Source organism: Quercus lobata, chromosome 3, assembly GCF_001633185.2.
Source record: "Quercus lobata isolate SW786 chromosome 3, ValleyOak3.0 Primary Assembly, whole genome shotgun sequence".
NCBI classification, from domain to species: domain Eukaryota; kingdom Viridiplantae; phylum Streptophyta; class Magnoliopsida; order Fagales; family Fagaceae; genus Quercus; species Quercus lobata.
The window spans coordinates 64,429,489-64,449,295 of NC_044906.1; the positions used below are offsets into that span (position 1 = coordinate 64,429,489).

The 19,807-nt window shown below is 34.7% G+C and overlaps 2 protein-coding genes and 1 long non-coding RNA gene across 3 annotated transcripts; all 3 read left to right on the forward strand.

Annotated features, from left to right (window-relative positions):
- The first annotated feature begins 609 nt into the window (after positions 1-609).
- LOC115981270 (LEAF RUST 10 DISEASE-RESISTANCE LOCUS RECEPTOR-LIKE PROTEIN KINASE-like 2.7) lies at positions 610-2,169 on the forward strand. The gene is made up of 3 exons (XM_031103429.1): positions 610-1,569; positions 1,788-1,844; positions 2,063-2,169. The coding sequence occupies exons 1-3, from the start codon at positions 717-719 to the stop codon at positions 2,167-2,169; spliced, it is 1,017 nt and encodes a 338-aa protein (XP_030959289.1). The 5' UTR covers positions 610-716.
- Positions 2,170-2,563: 394 nt separating this feature from the next.
- LOC115981271 (PR5-like receptor kinase) lies at positions 2,564-9,607 on the forward strand. Its single transcript, XM_031103430.1, has 12 exons — positions 2,564-2,669; positions 2,909-2,965; positions 3,205-3,261; positions 3,501-3,557; positions 3,797-3,853; positions 4,048-4,149; positions 4,344-4,445; positions 4,640-4,741; positions 4,936-5,037; positions 5,634-5,642; positions 8,105-8,140; positions 8,358-9,607. Exons 1-12 carry the CDS (start codon positions 2,564-2,566, stop codon positions 9,446-9,448), a joined length of 1,878 nt encoding a protein of 625 aa, XP_030959290.1. The 3' UTR covers positions 9,449-9,607.
- Positions 9,608-15,882: 6,275 nt separating this feature from the next.
- Positions 15,883-19,124, forward strand: LOC115982159. Its single transcript, XR_004089520.1, has 3 exons — positions 15,883-16,015; positions 16,128-16,377; positions 18,934-19,124. It is a non-coding gene; the product is annotated as an uncharacterized LOC115982159 (long non-coding RNA).
- The last annotated feature ends 683 nt before the right edge of the window (positions 19,125-19,807 follow it).

Genomic DNA, 19,807 nt, shown 5'->3' on the forward strand with positions numbered 1-19,807 from the left:
ATTTATCTTGTTAAAAATTAAAAATTAAAATTTTTTTTTGAATTGCTGTTTAAAAAAAAATTCTGTTTATTTGTCTATTTATTGAGTTGATATTTTAGTCTGTTTGGATAGAATTTATTTTGCTGAAATTGAAAACTAAAAACACTGTAGCGAAATATTTTTTAAATATGTGAATAGTAATGTGAGACACATTTTTAATGAAAAAATTGCTAAAAAATATAATTTATAAGACCTATAAACAGTGCATTAAAACACCGTCCACAATTGACTTGTTAACCATTGCGGCTGAACCAAAAAAAGAAAAAAGCAAAACGCTCTACAGTGCAAACGTGGACGTGAAATAATTTGTATCCAAACTCCACCTTCATAAACAGTGCAACATTGCTAGTAAAAAAAGAAAAAAGAAAGCAAAAACGCTGTCTGCGCGAAAACGCGTCTGCTCTTAATTTTATGCACGTGAGTCATCGCCCAAGTCTTTTGTGTCCGAGCAGCCAGACAATATCGTTTGTTACTGCTCATTCCCTTGGATAATTTGCAGCATAAAATTCAGTCCACTTGTGCTTGGCAAATAAAGCATCTTCAAACCCTTGATAATGTGCAGCATAAAATTCAGTCCACTGTCGCTACTCATTCCCATTTCACACTAAAGAAGCAAATTCAAAGTCATCTATCAAATAACAACACTTTCTCCGGCCGACCATTACAGCACCACCAGAATGAACTCCCAACTGTTTTCTCGGTCTACTTTTCTTGTTTCTTTATTTTTCACAACCTTGATTTTCATGGAGTTTCCTGCGTCGACTTTATGCGCCTCTGATTGGTACTCAAATTGTAGTACCAATATGTTCAGCTGTGGAGAGATCACAAACGTGGGTTATCCATTCTGGGGAGCTGCTCGACCTGAAGCTTGTGGCAATCCTCAGTTAAAGCTCACCTGTGAGAAAAATGACTCCACCATAGAGATTTTAGACGTCTGTTACCGAGTTTTGGAAATGAATACCAGAACCAAAACACTCACTATTGCGAGAGAAGACTATGTAAATGGAATTTGTTCACCCAACTTCGTGAATAGCAGCATACTTGAATCTAAAGTTCTCGACAACACCACTTTGTTGCAAAACCTTACCTTAGTCTATGGTTGTCGAGAAGATGAACTTCCCGGGAAGGATTACCAAAGGTTCACTTGTCCAAAATATGGGCTTGGGTATTTAGTATTGGCAGACGAAGGCCTTAACCCGTGTACTCATAGTGTGCGTCTTCTGATTCCTTCAGATTCTATTACTGATGTTAACAATTTATCGCAAGTGGAACAAACCATCAAAGCAGGCTATGATGTGAAATGGAATGACAGTGAAGCCTGTAGTGCCTGCACTAGGTCTAATGGAGTTTGTGGTTTTAACCGCACTTCCAATGGACCTACTTGCTACTGCCCAAATCAATCTTATGGATCCAAAACATGTCGTTCCTCTCCACCACCACCTCCTCGGGTCTTGCCAATGCCTTCCCTGGCTGCCCAGGCCCCACTAATAACAAAATCAGAGAAGGCGTCTACGAATGCGACTTCAACAGGTACAATTATAAATTTTCTAGCCTCACTACCTCAATTCAGGAGTATTTGACAAGTAGTTGGGGAGAAAATTTAAGGACATAATAAAATCATTGCTTTGTGTTGAACATGTTGAGCTTAATTACTAGTTTTGTGGTTAATGTGTCATATCCTTGATGATAATTGACTGTTATGGTCATCAACTTGACTGTTCTTGATGCACTTCCTTCTACTATGACAGTGTCTATATTGGCTGCCCAGCCCTCACAATCACCATCAGAGAATCCGTCTACACTAGGTACGGTTATAAATTTTCTGGCCCCACTACCTCAATTCAGGAGTATTTGACTAGTAGTTGGGAAGAAAATATAAGGACATAATAAAATCATTGCTTTGTGTTGAACATGTTGAGTTTAGTTACTAGTTTTGTGGTTAATGTGTCATATCCTTGATGATAATTGACTGTTATGGTCATCAACTTGACTATTCTTGATGCACTTCCTTCTACTATGACAGTGCCTATCTCGGCTGACCAGCCCTCACAATCAACATTAGAGAATCCGTCTCCACCAGGTACGGTTATAAATTTTCTAACCCCACTATCTAAATTCAAGAGTATTTGACTAGTAGTTGGGAAGAAAATATAAGGACATAATAAAATCATTGCTTTGTGTTGAACATGTTGAGTTTAGTTACTAGTTTTGTGGTTAATGTGTCATATCCTTGATGATAATTGACTGTTATGGTCATCAACTTGACTATTCTTGATGCACTTCCTTCTACTATGACAGTGCCTATCTCGGCTGACCAGCCCTCACAATCAACATTAGAGAATCCATCTCCACCAGGTACGGTTATAAATTTTCTAACCCCACTACCTCAATTCAGGAGTATTTGACTAGTAGTTGGGAAGAAAATATAAGGACATAATAAAATCATTGCTTTGTGTTGAACATGTTGAGTTTAGTTACTAGTTTTGTGGTTAATGTGTCATATCCTTGATGATAATTGACTGTTATGGTCATCAACTTGACTATTCTTGATGCACTTCCTTCTACTATGACAGCGCCTATCTCGGCTGACCAGCCCTCACAATCAACATTAGAGAATCTGTCTCCACCAGGTACGATTATAAATTTTCTAACCCCATTACCTCAATTCAGGAGTATTTGACTAGTAGTTGAGGAGAAAATTTAAGAACATAATAAAATCATTGCTTTGTGTTGAACATTTTGAGTTTAGTTACTAGTTCTGTGATTCTAATTTGCATCACATGTTCGAATGTGTCATATCCTTGATGATAATTGACTGTCATGGTCATCAACTTGACTGTTCTTGATGCACTTCCTTCTACTATAACAGTGTCTTCCCCAGTTGCCCAACCCTCACAATCACCATCAGAGAATCCGTCTCCACCAGGTATGGTTATAAATTTTCTAGCCCCACTACCTCAATTCAGGAGTATTTGACTAGTAGTTGAGGAGAAAATTTAAGGACATAATAAAATCATTGCTTTGTGTTGAACATTTTGAGTTTAGTTACTAGTTCTATGGTTCTAATTTGCTTCACATGTTCGAACGTGTCATATCCTTGATGATAATTGACCATTATAGTCATCAACTTGACTGTTCTTGATGCACTTCCTTCTACTATGACAGTGCCTTTCTCGGTTGCCCAGCCCCCACAATCACCATCAGAGAATCCGTCTCCACCAGGTACGATTATAAATTTTCTAGCCCCACTACCTCAATTCAGGAGTATTTCACTAGAAGTTGGGGAGAAAATTTAAGGACATAATAAAATCATTGCTTTGTGTTGAACATTTTGAGTTTAGTTACTAGTTCTATGGTTCTAATTTGCTTCACATGTTCGAATGTGTCATATCCTTGATGATAATTGACCATTATAGTCATCAACTTTACTGTTCTTGATGCACTTCCTTCTACTATAACAGTGCCTTCCCCGGTTGCCCAGCCCCTACAATCACCATCAGAGAATCCGTCTCCACCAGGTACGGTTATAAATTTTCTAGCCCCACTACCTCAATTCAGGAGTATTTCACTAGAAGTTGGGGAGAAAATTTAAGGACATAATAAAATCATTGCTTTGTGCTAAACATTTTGAGTTTAGTTACTAGTTCTATGGTTCTAATTTGCTTCACATGTTCGAATGTGTCATATCCTTGATGATAATTGACTATTATAGTCATCAAATTGACTGTTCTTGATGCACTTCCTTCTACTATAACAGTGCCTTCCCCGGTTGCCCAACCCCCACAATCACCATCAGAGAATCCGTCTCCACCAGGTACGGTTATAAATTTTCTAGCCCCACTACCTCAATTCAGGAGTATTTCACTAGAAGTTGGGGAGAAAATTTAAGGACATAATAAAATCATTGCTTTGTGCTAAACATTTTGAGTTTAGTTACTAGTTCTATGGTTCTAATTTGCTTCACATGTTCGAATGTGTCATATCCTTGATGATAATTGACTATTATAGTCATCAAATTGACTGTTCTTGATGCACTTCCTTCTACTATAACAGTGCCTTCCCCGGTTGCCCAACCCCCACAATCACCATCAGAGAATCCGTCTCCACCAGGTACGGTTATAAATTTTCTAGCCCCACTACCTCAATTCAGGAGTATTTCACTAGAAGTTGGGGAGAAAATTTAAGGACATAATAAAATCATTGCTTTGTGCTAAACATTTTGAGTTTAGTTACTAGTTCTATGGTTCTAATTTGCTTCACATGTTCGAATGTGTCATATCCTTGATGATAATTGACTATTATAGTCATCAAATTGACTGTTCTTGATGCACTTCCTTCTACTATAACAGTGCCTTCCCCGGTTGCCCAACCCCCACAATCACCATCAGAGAATCCGTCTCCACCAGGTACGGTTATAAATTTTCTAGCCCCACTACCTCAATTCAGGAGTATTTCACTAGAAGTTGGGGAGAAAATTTAAGGACATAATAAAATCATTGCTTTGTGTTAAACATTTTGAGTTTAGTTACTAGTTCTATGGTTCTAATTTGCTTCACATGTTCGAATGTATCATATCCTTGATGACAATTGACCATTATAGTCATCAACTTGACTGTTCTTGATGCACTTCCTTCTACTATGACAGTGCCTTCCCCGGTTGCCCAGCCCTCACAATCACCATCAGAGAATTCGTCTCCACCAGGTACGATTATAAATTTTCTAGCCCCACTACCTCAATTTAGGAGTATTTCACTAGAAGTTGGGGAGAAAATTTAAGGACATAATAAAATCATTGCTTTGTGTTAAACATTTTGAGTTTAGTTACTAGTTCTATGGTTCTAATTTGCTTCACATGTTTGAATGTGTCATATCCTTGATGATAATTGACCATTATAGTCATCAACTTGACTGTTCTTGATGCACTTCCTTCTACTATAACAGTGCCTTCCTCGGTTGCCCAACCCCCACAATCACCATCAGAGAATCCATTTCCACCAGGTACGGTTATAAATTTTCTAGCCCCACCACCTCAATTCAGGAGTATTTCACTAGAAGTTGGAGAGAAAATTTAAGGACATAATAAAATCATTGCTTTGTGTTAAACATTTTGAGTTTAGTTACTAGTTCTATGGTTCTAATTTGCTTCACATGTTCGAATGTATCATATCCTTGATGATAATTGACCATTATTGTCATCAACTTGACTGTTCTTGATGCACTTCCTTCTACTATGACAGTGCCTTCCCCGGTTGCCCAGCCCCCACAATCACCATTAGAGAATCCGTCTTCACCAGGTACGGTTATAAATTTTCTTGCCCCACTACCTCAATTCAGGAGTATTTCACTAGAAGTTGGGGAGAAAATTTAAGGACATAATAAAATCATTGCTTTGTGTTGAACATGTTGAGTTTAGACTATTCTTGATGCACTTCCTGCTACTATGACATGCTACGGTTCTTGCTTGTGCACCTTTTTTGTTTATGGTCAAGCTATTCGTGCTTTTCATGATATTCATATTCTTATGATATGCTTGATCAATATTGTTACTTTTACTATCTATACCAATTGCATTTAATATATTTGTTCATGTTCAGGAAAGACAGGTAAATTGTTCTAGTCCTAGAATTATGTCTCTAGAATAGGTGTAAGTCTTGGTTGGTCTGTGATTTCATAGACTTGCAGAGATACTCAAGTCAATATTAGGGTGTTTTTTCATAGAGTTACTACAGGTGGGAGATTATTAGGAAATCTAGAGTTTGACATATCCCATGACAAAAAGTTTGCAATGTTCAGTTATTTTCTTAGTATTCATAATGTTGAGTTAGCGGAAGTTCTGATACTAGATTGTTGAACAAAATACTGAACAAAGAGTTTTTATTAAAAACTTAACTCTTTGAATTAGAACACTTAAGACTTATGGAAAGCCAAATGTGGCTCCATGTATGACACAATTACAAGACTCACTAACACCACACGGCAAAGCTACTCTAGCACACTTAGCTTTTACAAGACACACACCAACTCTCTAGACACCTATGTACTAACACTACACAATAGCTCTTACTTATTTCTCCACTTCACACTACTCACTTGGCCTATGACACACTTCACTTGTCTCTCACTAATCTCACACACTCTACTTCAAATACCACCACATCTATTTATACTAGGTGTATGTTGGTTAGGAAACTAACTTGAAACTTCTAGCATCTTCCTTTTTACTGGCATTAAATGAATGCCATTCTCCAACCTTCTAAACTATTCTATAAACATGTGGCTAAAATTCACTAGTGTAAGGAAGTTTCTAGAGAAAATATAAGAACTATCTTGGAGAGAATTCCGGAAAGAGAGCAAGAGAGAAATTTCCAGAATTAGAGAGAAATTTCTAGAAAGAGAGAGATTGTGTGAGAAGTTCTAGAAGTTTCTAGAGAATTCCGGAGAGAAGCAAATTGAGTGAAACTCTAGAAATTTCTAGAGACAAGAGAGTTAGTGTTGATTTCTAACACATAAAGGGTGTCAAATGGGTTTAACAATGAGGCTCATTGTTCACTGTGAAAGATTGAAGAGCTTGCTCGATAGAAAACCAAATCTCATTCAAACAAAATTGAAAATTATACAAAAATTTTTGTAGTCCCTTGCTCGACAATCGCTTGAGCGAAAACTTATTAAAATGTTACAAACTTACTTTGCACAACTTTAACCCTACTTTCTGAAAGGAGACAACTATCAAACAGTTAAGAGAAAATATGATTGTCTTCCCAACCTCTCCATTGAATATCCTTGAGAGATCCTTAACCAAAATACCTTGATCAACCACCTATGTTTGTGTAGGAATTTTCTCTGAAAACACATAGGTGTCCTTAGTTGCGCAAACTAACAAGAATCTCTTGGAGTGCCTACTGGGTTAATCTACATGCGGCGATCGTTTGCGAAGCGGATTACATAGAGGGAAAAATGTAGGAGTATGCAGTTACTAGCAATAACAAGGAGCTCAAGTACAATAGCCTATAAACATGCATGTACTGCGATAGCCTTTTATAGTAGTGGATTTTCTTTTTGAGTCGGCCCTCAAAAGCGTTCTCATTGTTAAAGGATGAAGCTCGAAGATGAAGCATATAGAGAGCAAGAACCAGAGACAGAGCAAAGCTACAAGTCGTAGTGTATATGTATTGATAAAACTACAGGTCGTTTAGTATAAAGATAGTATAATTAGTTAGTTTTAGTGGACACGTGTTAGCCCTGTATTGGTGTATTTCTTACTTACTTACTTAGTTTGTTAAGTCTTCCCGCCACTATTCTTTCTGTATATAAGAAATAGAGAACTTGATAAATTTATTCAATATAGAATCATTCACATACAGTTTTCTCTCTCTCATGGTTCCCTTAGATTCCACCATTGTTGAAGATGTATGTGCTTGAATTCTAACATTCATCTTGGTAGGTATTTCTACAAGGGTTTTCACTTCATGAACCAATATTGCTCTCTCTATGCGGTTGTGTTAATTGTACTTTTTAACTATGTTTATGCATCTTCAACTTGTGCTTTATTTGTGATTTGAATCTTGTGTTAATTAACTACTTTAACTACTTGTGCCTAGTCCATTCTACATTTAATCCCGTCCTTCATGGTCGCACTTTAGTCCTCATTTTCATATTCCAAACTCAAGGCGATTTTAAGTTTTCACTTTGAGGTAGAGGAGGATGTTAGATATATCAATACAAGGGGAGGAAATTGGAGATATCAATGTACTTTGTAGTGTAAGCAAAGTAATATTAAGCCTACTTGTTGAGTAAGTAAAATAATCCAATGTTAGTCTATGGGTATTTTAGATTTAGTCTCTCTCTATATATACCTTTTATGAGCTTACTGTTAACACACAAGTTTAAAATGGTATAAATATAGCCGCTTAAGGGCTTTTCACTATGGATATAGACGACTAAACCAAACTACATTAGTTTTTTATGTGTTATTTTACACTCTCTCTTAACCCCAACATAAATTTTAATACTAACATTCACTTCATAAAAAGAAGTCTAACTTAATTTTCTTATGTTCCTGATGCAGGTTCAAAGCGCAATTTGACTGTTAAAGTTGCTATAGGTATTTTGAACGTTTGTCAAAAAGTATTTCTTACTAAGTTCTGCTATCTGGCCCTTGTATAAAATAGGAAGTAATTACCTCTGATCTTAAGGTTGAACATATACTTATTAATACTAATATACATGTTTTCTTTTTCTTTTCTTTTTTTTTTCACTTTTTTTCGTGGTTGCCCTGATAAATATTATTATTAGTGACTTAAACCGTTCTTTGCATACAGGCATTTCCGCAGTTGTGGCTGGGATTATATTAATCTCAATTGTGGCTTTCTACAACTTTAAGAGAGAATGCTTATCATGCGGGCAATGGTCTTATGGAAGAAAGACCAGAAATGAGCAAAAAGTTGAGGCTTTTATAAGGAATTATGGATCTTTTGCCCCAAAGCGATATAGTTATTCGTTTTTGAAGAAAGTGACAAACTCATTCAAAAATAAAATAGGCCAAGGAGGATATGGTGTTGTGTACAAGGGAATGCTACCTGATGGTCATCTAGTGGCAGTGAAAGTACTAAGTGAGTCCAAGGGTAATGGAGAAGAATTCATTAATGAGATTGCTAGCATTAGTAGAACTTCCCACGTTAATGTAGTCACTCTTCTGGGTTTCTGTTATGAGAATAAAAAAAGAGCATTGATTTATGAATATATGTCCAACGGATCATTGGATAAGTTCATATATACTCGAGGATTGTCAAGTGAAAACGGTCCACTGAAATGGAAAGCACGCAATGAAATTATAATAGGCATTGCTCGAGGATTAGAATACTTACATCGTGGCTGTAACACAAGGATTCTGCATTTTGACATAAAACCTCACAACATTCTCTTAGATGATAATTTATGTCCCAAAATCTCTGATTTCGGCCTTGCGAAACTGTGTGAAAGGAAAGATAGTTTTGTATCAACAATGAATCCTAGAGGGACTGCTGGATATATTGCTCCTGAAGTGCAGTGTAGAAACATTGGCAGAGTATCTCACAAGTCTGATGTGTATAGCTATGGAATGATGGTTCTTGAAATAGTAGCAGGAAGAAAGAATATTGATGTTGGAGTATCTCACACCAGTGAAATATATTTTCCACATTATGTTTATGAGCATCTTGAAGGAGGTAAGGATTTAAGATTGGATGGGATTACAAATGAAGAGGAAGAAGAAATTGCAAGGAAGATGATTTTAATAAGTTTGTGGTGCATTCAGACCATTCCATCAAACCGACCACCAATGACTAAGGTAGTAGAAATGCTAGAAGGTAGCCTTCAGTCCTTGCCAATGCCACCCAATCCCTCCTTGTCTTCTCCTACTAGATCACCTTAACATCCCACTACAAAACGTTCATCACAATTATTGCAATATAGTCTGAGGAGCTGTTATCTACCAAAGTTGAATTAATTGAAATTCCAGAATTCACAATGAAGAGATTTGATCTGAATCTGGTATGGCGCAAATGTGCAATTCATTGTGCATGATGTTAGATATTAGCTCTCTGTGTAGAAACATTAAAAAATTTTATTTTTAAAGCTACTATGTAGCTTTGTGAAAACTCCTTTTTCTGTTTTTAATACGTGTTAGGCTAATGTTAGTTCTTGGTAGATTGCAGCTTAATGTTTGTGATTTGTAATATTGTTGTAATCTGGTCTGTTGAATAAAAGTTGCTTCATCCCCAAACAAGAAATTGAAGATCATAGATTAAAAAAAAGTAACAAAAATCAAACCTCTCAAACATTGTTAAGAAAAGCATCATAGGATCCGTCACAGGCCTCATCAGCCAATTTCATAAAGAATTCTGAAGTGTAAAAGGACTAATAATATTGAAGGAGATTGAAGAAGCCTCTCATCATCATCATCAGAATTATGAAGTGATCCTTTCTAGCTGTAGCTACAGCAAGGTGAGGCACGTTTTTCAGCATTGTTCTATAATCACATTAGATACAGTGTTAAAACACTTGTTTTCCTCTTTCTATTAGGTTTCATTGTACACTTCGGCCAGTAATGAGAGCACGGCCTTCTGTAATCAGCCAACAATAACAAGCCTTAATATAAATGCCTTTAGCTTAAATATTTTTTAATCATTTAAATTTTAGACTGAATTTCTTGAGGAGTAGCTTCGTAGACTTCTGTGTATTTGAGGTTTCTCCTCATATCAAACACATAATGTGGAGAGCAGAATTAGAGATGACTCTAGAAGATTGCCTAATAAACTCTAGTTATACAACAACAACAATAACAAAAACACATATCATTCCTGCAGTTGTAGTTTAATGATTCAAACATTGTACCACATTGGCAATAAGAGTTGAACATTTTGATTGATTTGTCCTGCTATATGGCATATACATGCAGAATGCACAAATAGTAGTGCTAGACACAATAGAAACATTAACTCTCCATCATAATTTATTACATAAAATTTTTAAATCACATTTACAGAATTTTCTCATGGAAATATAAGGGTAATAAGTAACTTGGTAGGCTCTGAAGCAGTTACCTTGTAAACTTCCTTATTGAATGCTCCAGTACCTTTTATGCCCATTGCAGTGGAACATTCTCCAAAGCTCTAACCTTAATGAGAAGCTTTCTAACATGTTCCAGTGCTTGTGCCCACTAAAGACTTACTATTATTCACCTTATCTGTTTTGCAACCACCAGTTGTATCAGATTGGAGCCTCTGCACACAATTGAGAATCACAGAAATTAGAGTACCACTATCAAATAAACTTCTTAGACTATATAAAGTATATTTAATATCATGAAGCAGAGACCAAACCCAGATTTTACCAAAATGAGACATACAGACATTGTGTATATTAATAACAGTAAAAAAGAATGGAAGAAGAATTTATAAATTTTCCATCAGGAAAAGAAATAGAGAGAAAAAAAAAGGGGAAACAAACCAAATAAATAACTAACTAATTTGTGCGGCCATCAAGAACCTTTAGTCATCCAAGTTCAACCAAGTCAAAGCTAATACTTTTATAGTTAGATTTGACCCAACTGCACAATAGTTTTATAAAGCAGATTGCTTATCCACAATCTTAATCACAAATCACAGAATGAGATATTCCCATGATGAGATTGCAGTAAATTATTAGGGGAAATAAGCATCAAAAGTTTATTGAATAAAATATTCTAAAAATCAGTAAGTAAAACATTTATGCAAATAAGTTACAGAACAAAAGGCAAGCCTTTTATCAGTATATTTGCTTCTGTTCCAGCCACTCTCTCATTAGAGCCACAAAGAAATACATCATCACCTCGCAGACACTACAAAACTTTGCAACTCTCTCAAGGCCAATGATCTCTGCAGATTTAGGGTTACCATACATGAATGAAAAACTTAAAATGTACACCTATAAGCAAGTTCCTGCCATATAAGTTCTTCAATATGGGAGCATGTCAAGCATGGTTTTCTAAACATAAATCAAGATGTTTGTGTCTTTCTTCCTCCCCTATCTGAACATAGAACTTAGATTCTGCAACATCAAAATTAGGTTCTACAAATGCTGCCTCCTAGTTCACCTAGTAGCACTTCTTGCAGTTAGCAGTTAAACCAAGTCAAAGTTCTCCTAGTAATAAAGGAATAACCATTTATAAGTTTCACCTCAAGTTTCTTAAATGATAAAGGTTCTTCCAGGCCCGTAACTTCAAGAAATGTCATGATAACTCCCAAGATGAACAAGTAGAACAGAATAAGTGGAGTATATGACACAAAAATAGCGTCAACCCATATCACCAGTTGAATCTGTAGGAAGCTTTAAGCTAACTGGCTAGCCAGTAGGACAGCAATAATTCGGGAAAGATTTGTCAACTACCTTCCTATATATTCTTACAACCTTTGAGCAAATCATCTGAATCTTTCTCACTTTGTATGCTAGAGTTCCCTTTGACCAGAAGAAAACCACTTCCAACAATCCATGATTTTGAAATGTCAAATCTATTATTTAAGATGTTATATTCTGAACAGGCATGTACCCCATGAAGATGTTCTATTGCACAAATTATGCATCTAGTCCAAATCTGTCTTGGTCAAACCACTTCACAAGTATTTAGAATTCGATATCTATCACTGAGAAGTTGTCAACTGTATAAACGATAAGTTAGTCTAATGCTAAAAAAAGTAAACGAGGTTTCTCAACACCATTATCCTCTAATGTAGCATATATGGTTCTTGAATTACCTTCAGCTTGCAAACCTGAGTAACCCCAGTCTCAATGCCTAATGAAACTTTTCAAACTTTCTAAGCAGCTTTCAAAAATTTTGGCTTCATTCTGGAATAAATATACTCTATTCTCCTGCATAAACTCAATCTCTGCACATGAAAGCAAACCTATCACTTGTGTCCTCAGGTTAAATGAAATAGCAGTCCAACACCAACCCAAGATGACACGTAACATAAAAAACTGAACCACTTTTGGATTCTGGAATGGTATCTTATGTAGTTTAGTATTGCTACAAACTTTAAATGTATGCTGCACCAAATGTTTAGTATTTGATCTAAAAATGTCTCAATCAGAAGATCAAATTCGTTCCCCCCACATGATGGACTAGAATGGACCAAAGTGAACCGAATTGGGCTAAATGGACCGAAATAGATTGAACTATGGACCGAGTGGACCAAATACACAAAACTGGACCAAAGTGAACGGAACGGACTGAACTGAACCAAATGATCCTAATGGACAGCAATGTTATGCTAATGTGGCTTAAACTTTTAAATATTTTATAGAGGATCCTTTCCAATGCTTTGACAGCTTGGTAATAGTACATACACTTTCATGGTTCTTGCATGGTCTTCTAGATTGACATCTACAACACCATGATTTACAAATTCAATTACTTATGGCTTTGTTTTATCTTCAAAAACTTGAGTGACAGATGGAAAAATAAAAGATTGAAGTCTTACATTTTTACTAAAAGTCTTCAATGTTTCTTTCTATCTTGTTCTAGTTTTACAGACAATGCTAAGCTCAGTTGATACTTTCTCTCTTCATATATCTCAATTTAGCTAAGACCCAATGGTTACTAGACTACTTCTCTAGACACTATGAGTCAAATATGGTTTAAATAGATTGAAGTGTATCAAAGAAATGTACAAATTAGGTAAGAACAAAGTCAATACTCAAATTTAATGAAAGCAAGGTTTTTAGTGTTTTAAGACCAGTGATAAAGTTCTACAGGTCTTGAAGTTTCTGGCCAACTCCAGGTAGCCTGGCCTCCTTGAGAATTGAGAGAGTAATAAGAGTGAGAAATTATAGTGAGAAACTATTAGAGAAGAAATGAAGGAAATCCAATCTGAGTGTTATTCATTGCTTAATGCCTTTACAGATTGCTTTCTCCCCTTTTTACTTCTATTCTCTAACAGATTGCTTAGCATAACAGATCACAATAATAGTTCACCATAATTACCTCCTAACTAAGTACCTGTAAGCACATGCTTAGTTATTTCTCTCCTCACCACTAGGACTAGACAACATACAAGTACAAACTACAATAATGCATGACACATAGCTATAAAGTTCCCATAAGCTGGATAATTCCTTATTTTGACATGAAACACCAAAAGAACCTCAAAAATCTACAAACCCCATCTCATTATCACCAGATCATTCCCTTTCTTATACAAAAGGTCAGATTTAAGTAAGAAACCATTAAAGCACAAAGATTCTGATTAACTACATTTACAACCAACTATAGATACACTGCTTTTGTGATTTTCCCAAATTTAAGCACAGTCGAAGAAATTATTGATAAAAAGGCACACAACAAAAACACCAATATTCAATTCTGTCACACACGAAAAGTAGTACACCAACAAAATCTTAGTCCAACATAGTGAACATACATAAAAACACAAAGAGGATCTACAATTACCATCAATGTGAGGTGAAAGCTCCAAACTTTGCTAAAGTCAATCACAGTAACAAGAAGTTAAACAAAAAACCAGGTCAAACAAAGACATTTTTCTTTTTCTCAATTAGCAGCAAGCAAAAAAGAAACCCCTCATATTACAAGTTCAGGAGTGAAAACCAATCCCCTTTTCACAGAAATTTGCTGCTGTGATGCCAAAGAAGTATTTATTCAAACAGGTTGTGAAGTGTGAACAATCCATTTTCACATAAATTAAATCAAGGAAAAACAAAAAAGATCTCCTTGTAAATAGAATCAATCCAATATGCAGTAACTAATTAGCAGATACTCTAATCAAACAGTTTGAGGAAAATGGTTTTGATTTGAATTGATGAAATTTGCTGATGTGGCTATTGTGCATAATTGTCAACTATTCATTGGTTTGTGACACTAAATCATAAAGCTGGCCTGGTAAGCCAGTCCTATGGTTTAGAAGTCCCAAGCTTATAAGGAAAAAGTCATTGTGGGAAGAAAAATAAAAATTAGGAATTCCTGGAGGTGCTCTTTCTGGCAAATCCTAAATTTAAGGGTAAAATATGTGAACTGCTCTTGAAGTTTGGGCTAATACCAATGACGTTGTTAACACAAAATTTTCAATAGTAGAAAATCAAACAAATTGAAAAATGTGTTTCACAAATATAATTTTGTATTGATCAAGTAGTGAGTAAAATCTCTGTTTTGACGATCTTTTAAAAGAAGTGCTCCTCTGATTCTATCTTCTTTGAACTTGACTTGAACAAGAAATCATCTTGACATGGATTGAACAGTCTTCACAACAAATCTCTAACTTCGAGCTTGTTAGAGATTTGTTGTTCTCCAAGTTCTTCAAATCCTTCAATGACTTTAAGTTCTTCAAATCCTTCGAATGTTTGATTTTATGTTGAATTCTTGGAATTTAGGTTGAAATTATTCAATGCTTTAGAGGCAAAATTTCTTCAGAGTTTTAGCTTCTTGAAAACTTGGTGTTCAAAATGAGAGGAGATGTCCTCTATTTATAGTGGCTTCAGATGATAAACTCTACTTTGAATTGATATGCTTGAAGATATGTAGTAAACTCTTGATTGACCCAAATTTTACTTAGAGATAATTATCTCTATTTATCTATTTTGATAAAGATAATAATCAACAAAAGTCTATTTTATTTATTTGTTTTAATAAAGATAATTATCCATCAATTTTGAATATAAATTTTATCTTTGTTTTATTTAATAAAGATAATTATCCATTAATTTTGAATAGATAATTTATCTTTATCTTGTGGGCCAAATGACACGTGACAAATTTTAATATGCCAATACGATGTCAATTTGGATGACACATGTCATCATTTGACTTAATTAATTTAATGACATATTAATTTGGAATTTGTCACTAAATTTTTAATGTGGCATTTTGTAATTGGCTTGACAAATTTTTGCCCTGACATCGTTTATCACTTAAACTCTTTGTTGTGACCATTTGACTAACAAATAGCCTTACAATAACTTATATGAAGATCACTTAGATCAATCATACTGTTATAGCTAACGTAGACAATTTTTCTACTTGTTTGCTTATGCTTAGGTACCAAGTTAATCTATTTTGAAATGTTTTTTACATGATAGGCATTAGTCCAAATCTTACTAGTAGTTACCATATTTTACCTTAAATTTAATTAATTTAATCTACCAAATGTGGAAGGAGAGAACCTGTATCCTTACGTGAGAGTAGGTGATACATGCATTATGCATTCCATTCATGATAAATTTTAAATTTTCTAGTAGGAGTGAGCACATTGATCGATGATGTGGCAAGCCAAAAAAAATTTTCTGTCCCTGCTGAGAGAAAACACACACACACACACACATAAAAAGAGTTTCTTCTATTTGTGAGAGGAAACAAACACATAGAGATATGAAAATGAGTTCAAGAGAGTTCTGAATCTGAGGGTGAGAACTGGGAAGCACACGGATCGGTGACGTGGCAACACAAGAACCGGTTGATCTCTCTCTCTCTTTCGCGAGTTTGTCTTTTACCCATTACTTTACTCCTTTATTTATCTTCCGTCTCTCTCTCTTACGTTCGACTTTTTTCTCTTTCATTTTCATAGAACTCTTCAGCAACTCTCTCTCTATCTCCGAACTACAATTCATAATTCTGCAGCAGCTCCTCTCAGCTACCGCTCAATACTGCTCATAATTTCTCAGCTACCTCTCACATCTTCTCAATCTTCTCTCGTTATATATGTATCCTGCTGGCGCCACGGCTTCTTCTCCAACATTCTTCTTCGTTATCTTTGCCTACATCACCGATCCATTTATTAGCTGCAGACCCACACACACAAGCAGATCACAAAGATGGTAAGATGATTTTATATTTCGAGCAAGGCTAGGAACACAAAAATTTATATAACTTTTTTTTTTTTTTTTTCTGAGTTGTAACAAAAGTTTTGTAAGCTTTGCGTGTTCTTACTATTTTTCTTACATTTCATTTTTGGGGGTTTTTTTTGGTCCAGGGTGAGAATTTTTTTATTATTATTTTTTTTAGAACTCTATTTTTTTTTATGAGAGCCCTATTGATGGTAACTGAGTTGATGGATTGTTTTAGGAGTTATGTCATCTCCATTATATTTAGGCAAGAGTATGGCTAGAGACACGTAAATTGATACAATTTTGTATACAACTTGCCGGTGGTAAGTTTTGGACGGTAAAAGTGTGTCTTGATGCCCCTATTACATTCTTACCAATCATAATTCGTTATGTGATGAATTATGGTATAAAGTTGTGTTAATTTATGTGTTCCTAGCATTATTCTTTATGCAATAACAATCCTAGAATTAGAGGAATTAGATGTAGTTATTGGTTGTAAACAAATAATTTGAGGTTAAAATTATAACTAATAATAGTTTACCACTAAGATTTGTTATGAAATATTAATTTGGAAAAAGTGCATCCACACCATTTTCATAAATTATAGTGGTAATTTATTACTAGTTTTAATTTAAACTCATTATTGGAATTACTTTTTAGTTCTTAACCGTTAATAGTTTATAATTTGCCATTTAAGATTTTTTATAATTTGTTATTTAAAATTTATTGTAAAAATGTCGTTTAGGTTAGAAAAGAAAAATACGTAACTAGTTACATGCTCCTTGTATGTGGTGGTACTAGGCTAGTATGTGCTCCTAGTATTACTCCTAGAAAAATGATAGGATCAGATCATTTTACATCATTTTTGTCACAACTAGCTATGTGAAGAGTTGTGAGTGTTAAGAGTATATCTCTACTACTCATAACTCTATGTGGTGATTTGTAACAAAACTGGTATAAAATATTGTGGTTTGCATTCTTCTTGGAAGTAATGAGTTAAGTGTTCTGCGAGGGTGGATTGGATATTTTTTTTCTTTTCCTTCGCCGGAGCACGTACTCCAACATTGTAAAACAATAACGTAAATTTGTTTTTCAAATTAAGGGTGTGTTTGTGTGAATAGTGTCATGTGACTCAATTTAAATGTGACTAATTTTTAATGAAAATTTTGTTAAAAAAAAAGATGGTGAGTTTTGTGAATAGTGCATGGGATTCACTGAAAAAGCCATAAAAGCCACAAAAACATGCTTCTAAAAATAGGGGTCCCGTGCATTGTTTATGGCACGGGACCCACAAACCTCGAAACTGAGGCTTAGGGATGGCAATTTTTCCCCGCCCCGCTTAACCCGCCCCTCCCCGCTTCGCCCCGTGCGGGTTTTCCCCGCCCCGCAAAGGCAGTGGGGCGGGGATGAGGCAAGATTTTAGTCCCGCACCACGGGGTGGGACGGGGATGGGTTTAGACATTTTAGACCCGCCCCGCCCTCATTACTAAGGGTTATAATTGTAAATTTTTCATACCTTACTATTTAAACAAACATATTAATATTAGCATATTTTATTCTACCCAATGTGATTCTCTGTCTTTATTTTGTTATGTGTTATAATATGAGATTTTTATTTTATTTTTATGATTGCCTTGTTAAACACTTGGATATATTATTCAATTTTTTTCTAAAAATTGATTTGATTTGATGGGATAAATTTGTAATTTCAAGTATATTTTTATTAATGAAATAAGTTTCATTAAAAAATTGTACTAGTTGTAGGGCAAATTAACAAAAAGTTGAGTTTTATGGGGCGGGGCGGGGCTTCGCGAGGCCCCAAGGGGCGGGGATGGGGTGAGAAAATATTCCCCGTCATGCGGGGCGGGGATGGGGCAAGAAAAAACCATACGGGGCGGGGACGAAGACCCCATCCTTCGGCCCCGTCCCGCCCCGCCCCATTGCCATCCCTACTGAGGCTACATCGAATGTTTGCATTTCACTTTTTTTTTTTTTTTTTTTTTTTGAAGCGCGTTTATGTGGTTTTTATGATTTTTAAGTGGGTCCTGTGCATCATTCACTGGACCCACAAATTTCTTTTTTCAACAAAATTTTTATTAAAAATGGGTTTTACGGTTTCACACATTTAAAAATTATTTTGTTGCTGTTCTTTCAGTTTTCAACAATAATCAGTATCTAAACACTCTAAATGTTGAATGGTTTAAATTTTAAAACCTCTCTCAAATGATATGGTATTTGGAGAAATTTTTTCAAAAGTTGTTTTGCAATTATGATATATAATACTACAATTTTTAAAACCATTAATTAAAAAAAAATTATTTTATCTTTTTTCGTTCATGGTTTCCAAAAATTTGACTGTACATTACTCTATAAATGATGAAAACTTTTGTGAGTAAAATTGAACATGATCAACTATTATGTTATTTACTAACGTCATTCAGTAGTCATTTGCTACAAGATAAAATACACTAGTTTCAGGGTTCGTGTATGTTTTGTTTTTTTTTTTTTTTTGGGCTGAATGGGTACGTGTTCTTGTGGCACAAACAGGATTCTCGATTGGAATCAAACATATGCTAAAGCTCTTGCTGTTGAAGATAAGAAATATAATGTTGATGTCGAATTGGTAAGAAGGAAACACAAATTAGAATCTATGACTTTAATATGTTTGTTTTAATGATAGCATTGTTGGATATCTTGGCAGTTGGCAAACAACAATGGAACTCAACCCCTTTTTTTTTTTTTTTTTTTTTTTTTTTTTTTTTTTCATATAGTAATTGTAGGAGTAATTTTTAGAAATTTCCGAAATACGAAAACTTGTACTTTTTTCTCTCAAATTCATAGTAGAGTCCAATTATTAAATTTATGACGGGGTTTATTATGAATGTGAAAGGAGGGAGCGCAATTTTTGCGTATTTTGAGAATATCTAAGAATTTTGTATTTATTTATCGGATAGTGTTAACTAGTGCTTAAACAACTTTATATTAAATTTTTGTGTAATTTTATGGGGTGTAGAGTCAATAAAGTCAATATTTTGAGTTCGACTTATTACTTGAGTATTATTATCAGTCCTTTTTTTATTATAAAAAAAGTATTATTTTCAATCACTTTATCAATATATACAAAATTTCTATTAAGTAAACCCCATAATAAATCATTCTTAACGGAGATGTCTTTTAACATTTCACTTGTTTATATTATGTTTTTTATGCCTAAAATTATTCCAGGCTAAAATATTGTTTCCGTCCTTAGACTTTTAGATAATTCCTTTTTGTTATTAAATTTTGAAAATGTGCAAGTTTAAGTACTTCATTAAGGTCCATAAACTTTTATCCAATATGTCCTAATGGAATGCTCAAGTGGAATATTTTTAGAATCGAATGACCAATTCATTTATAAAATAAAAAATAAAACACTTAAAAA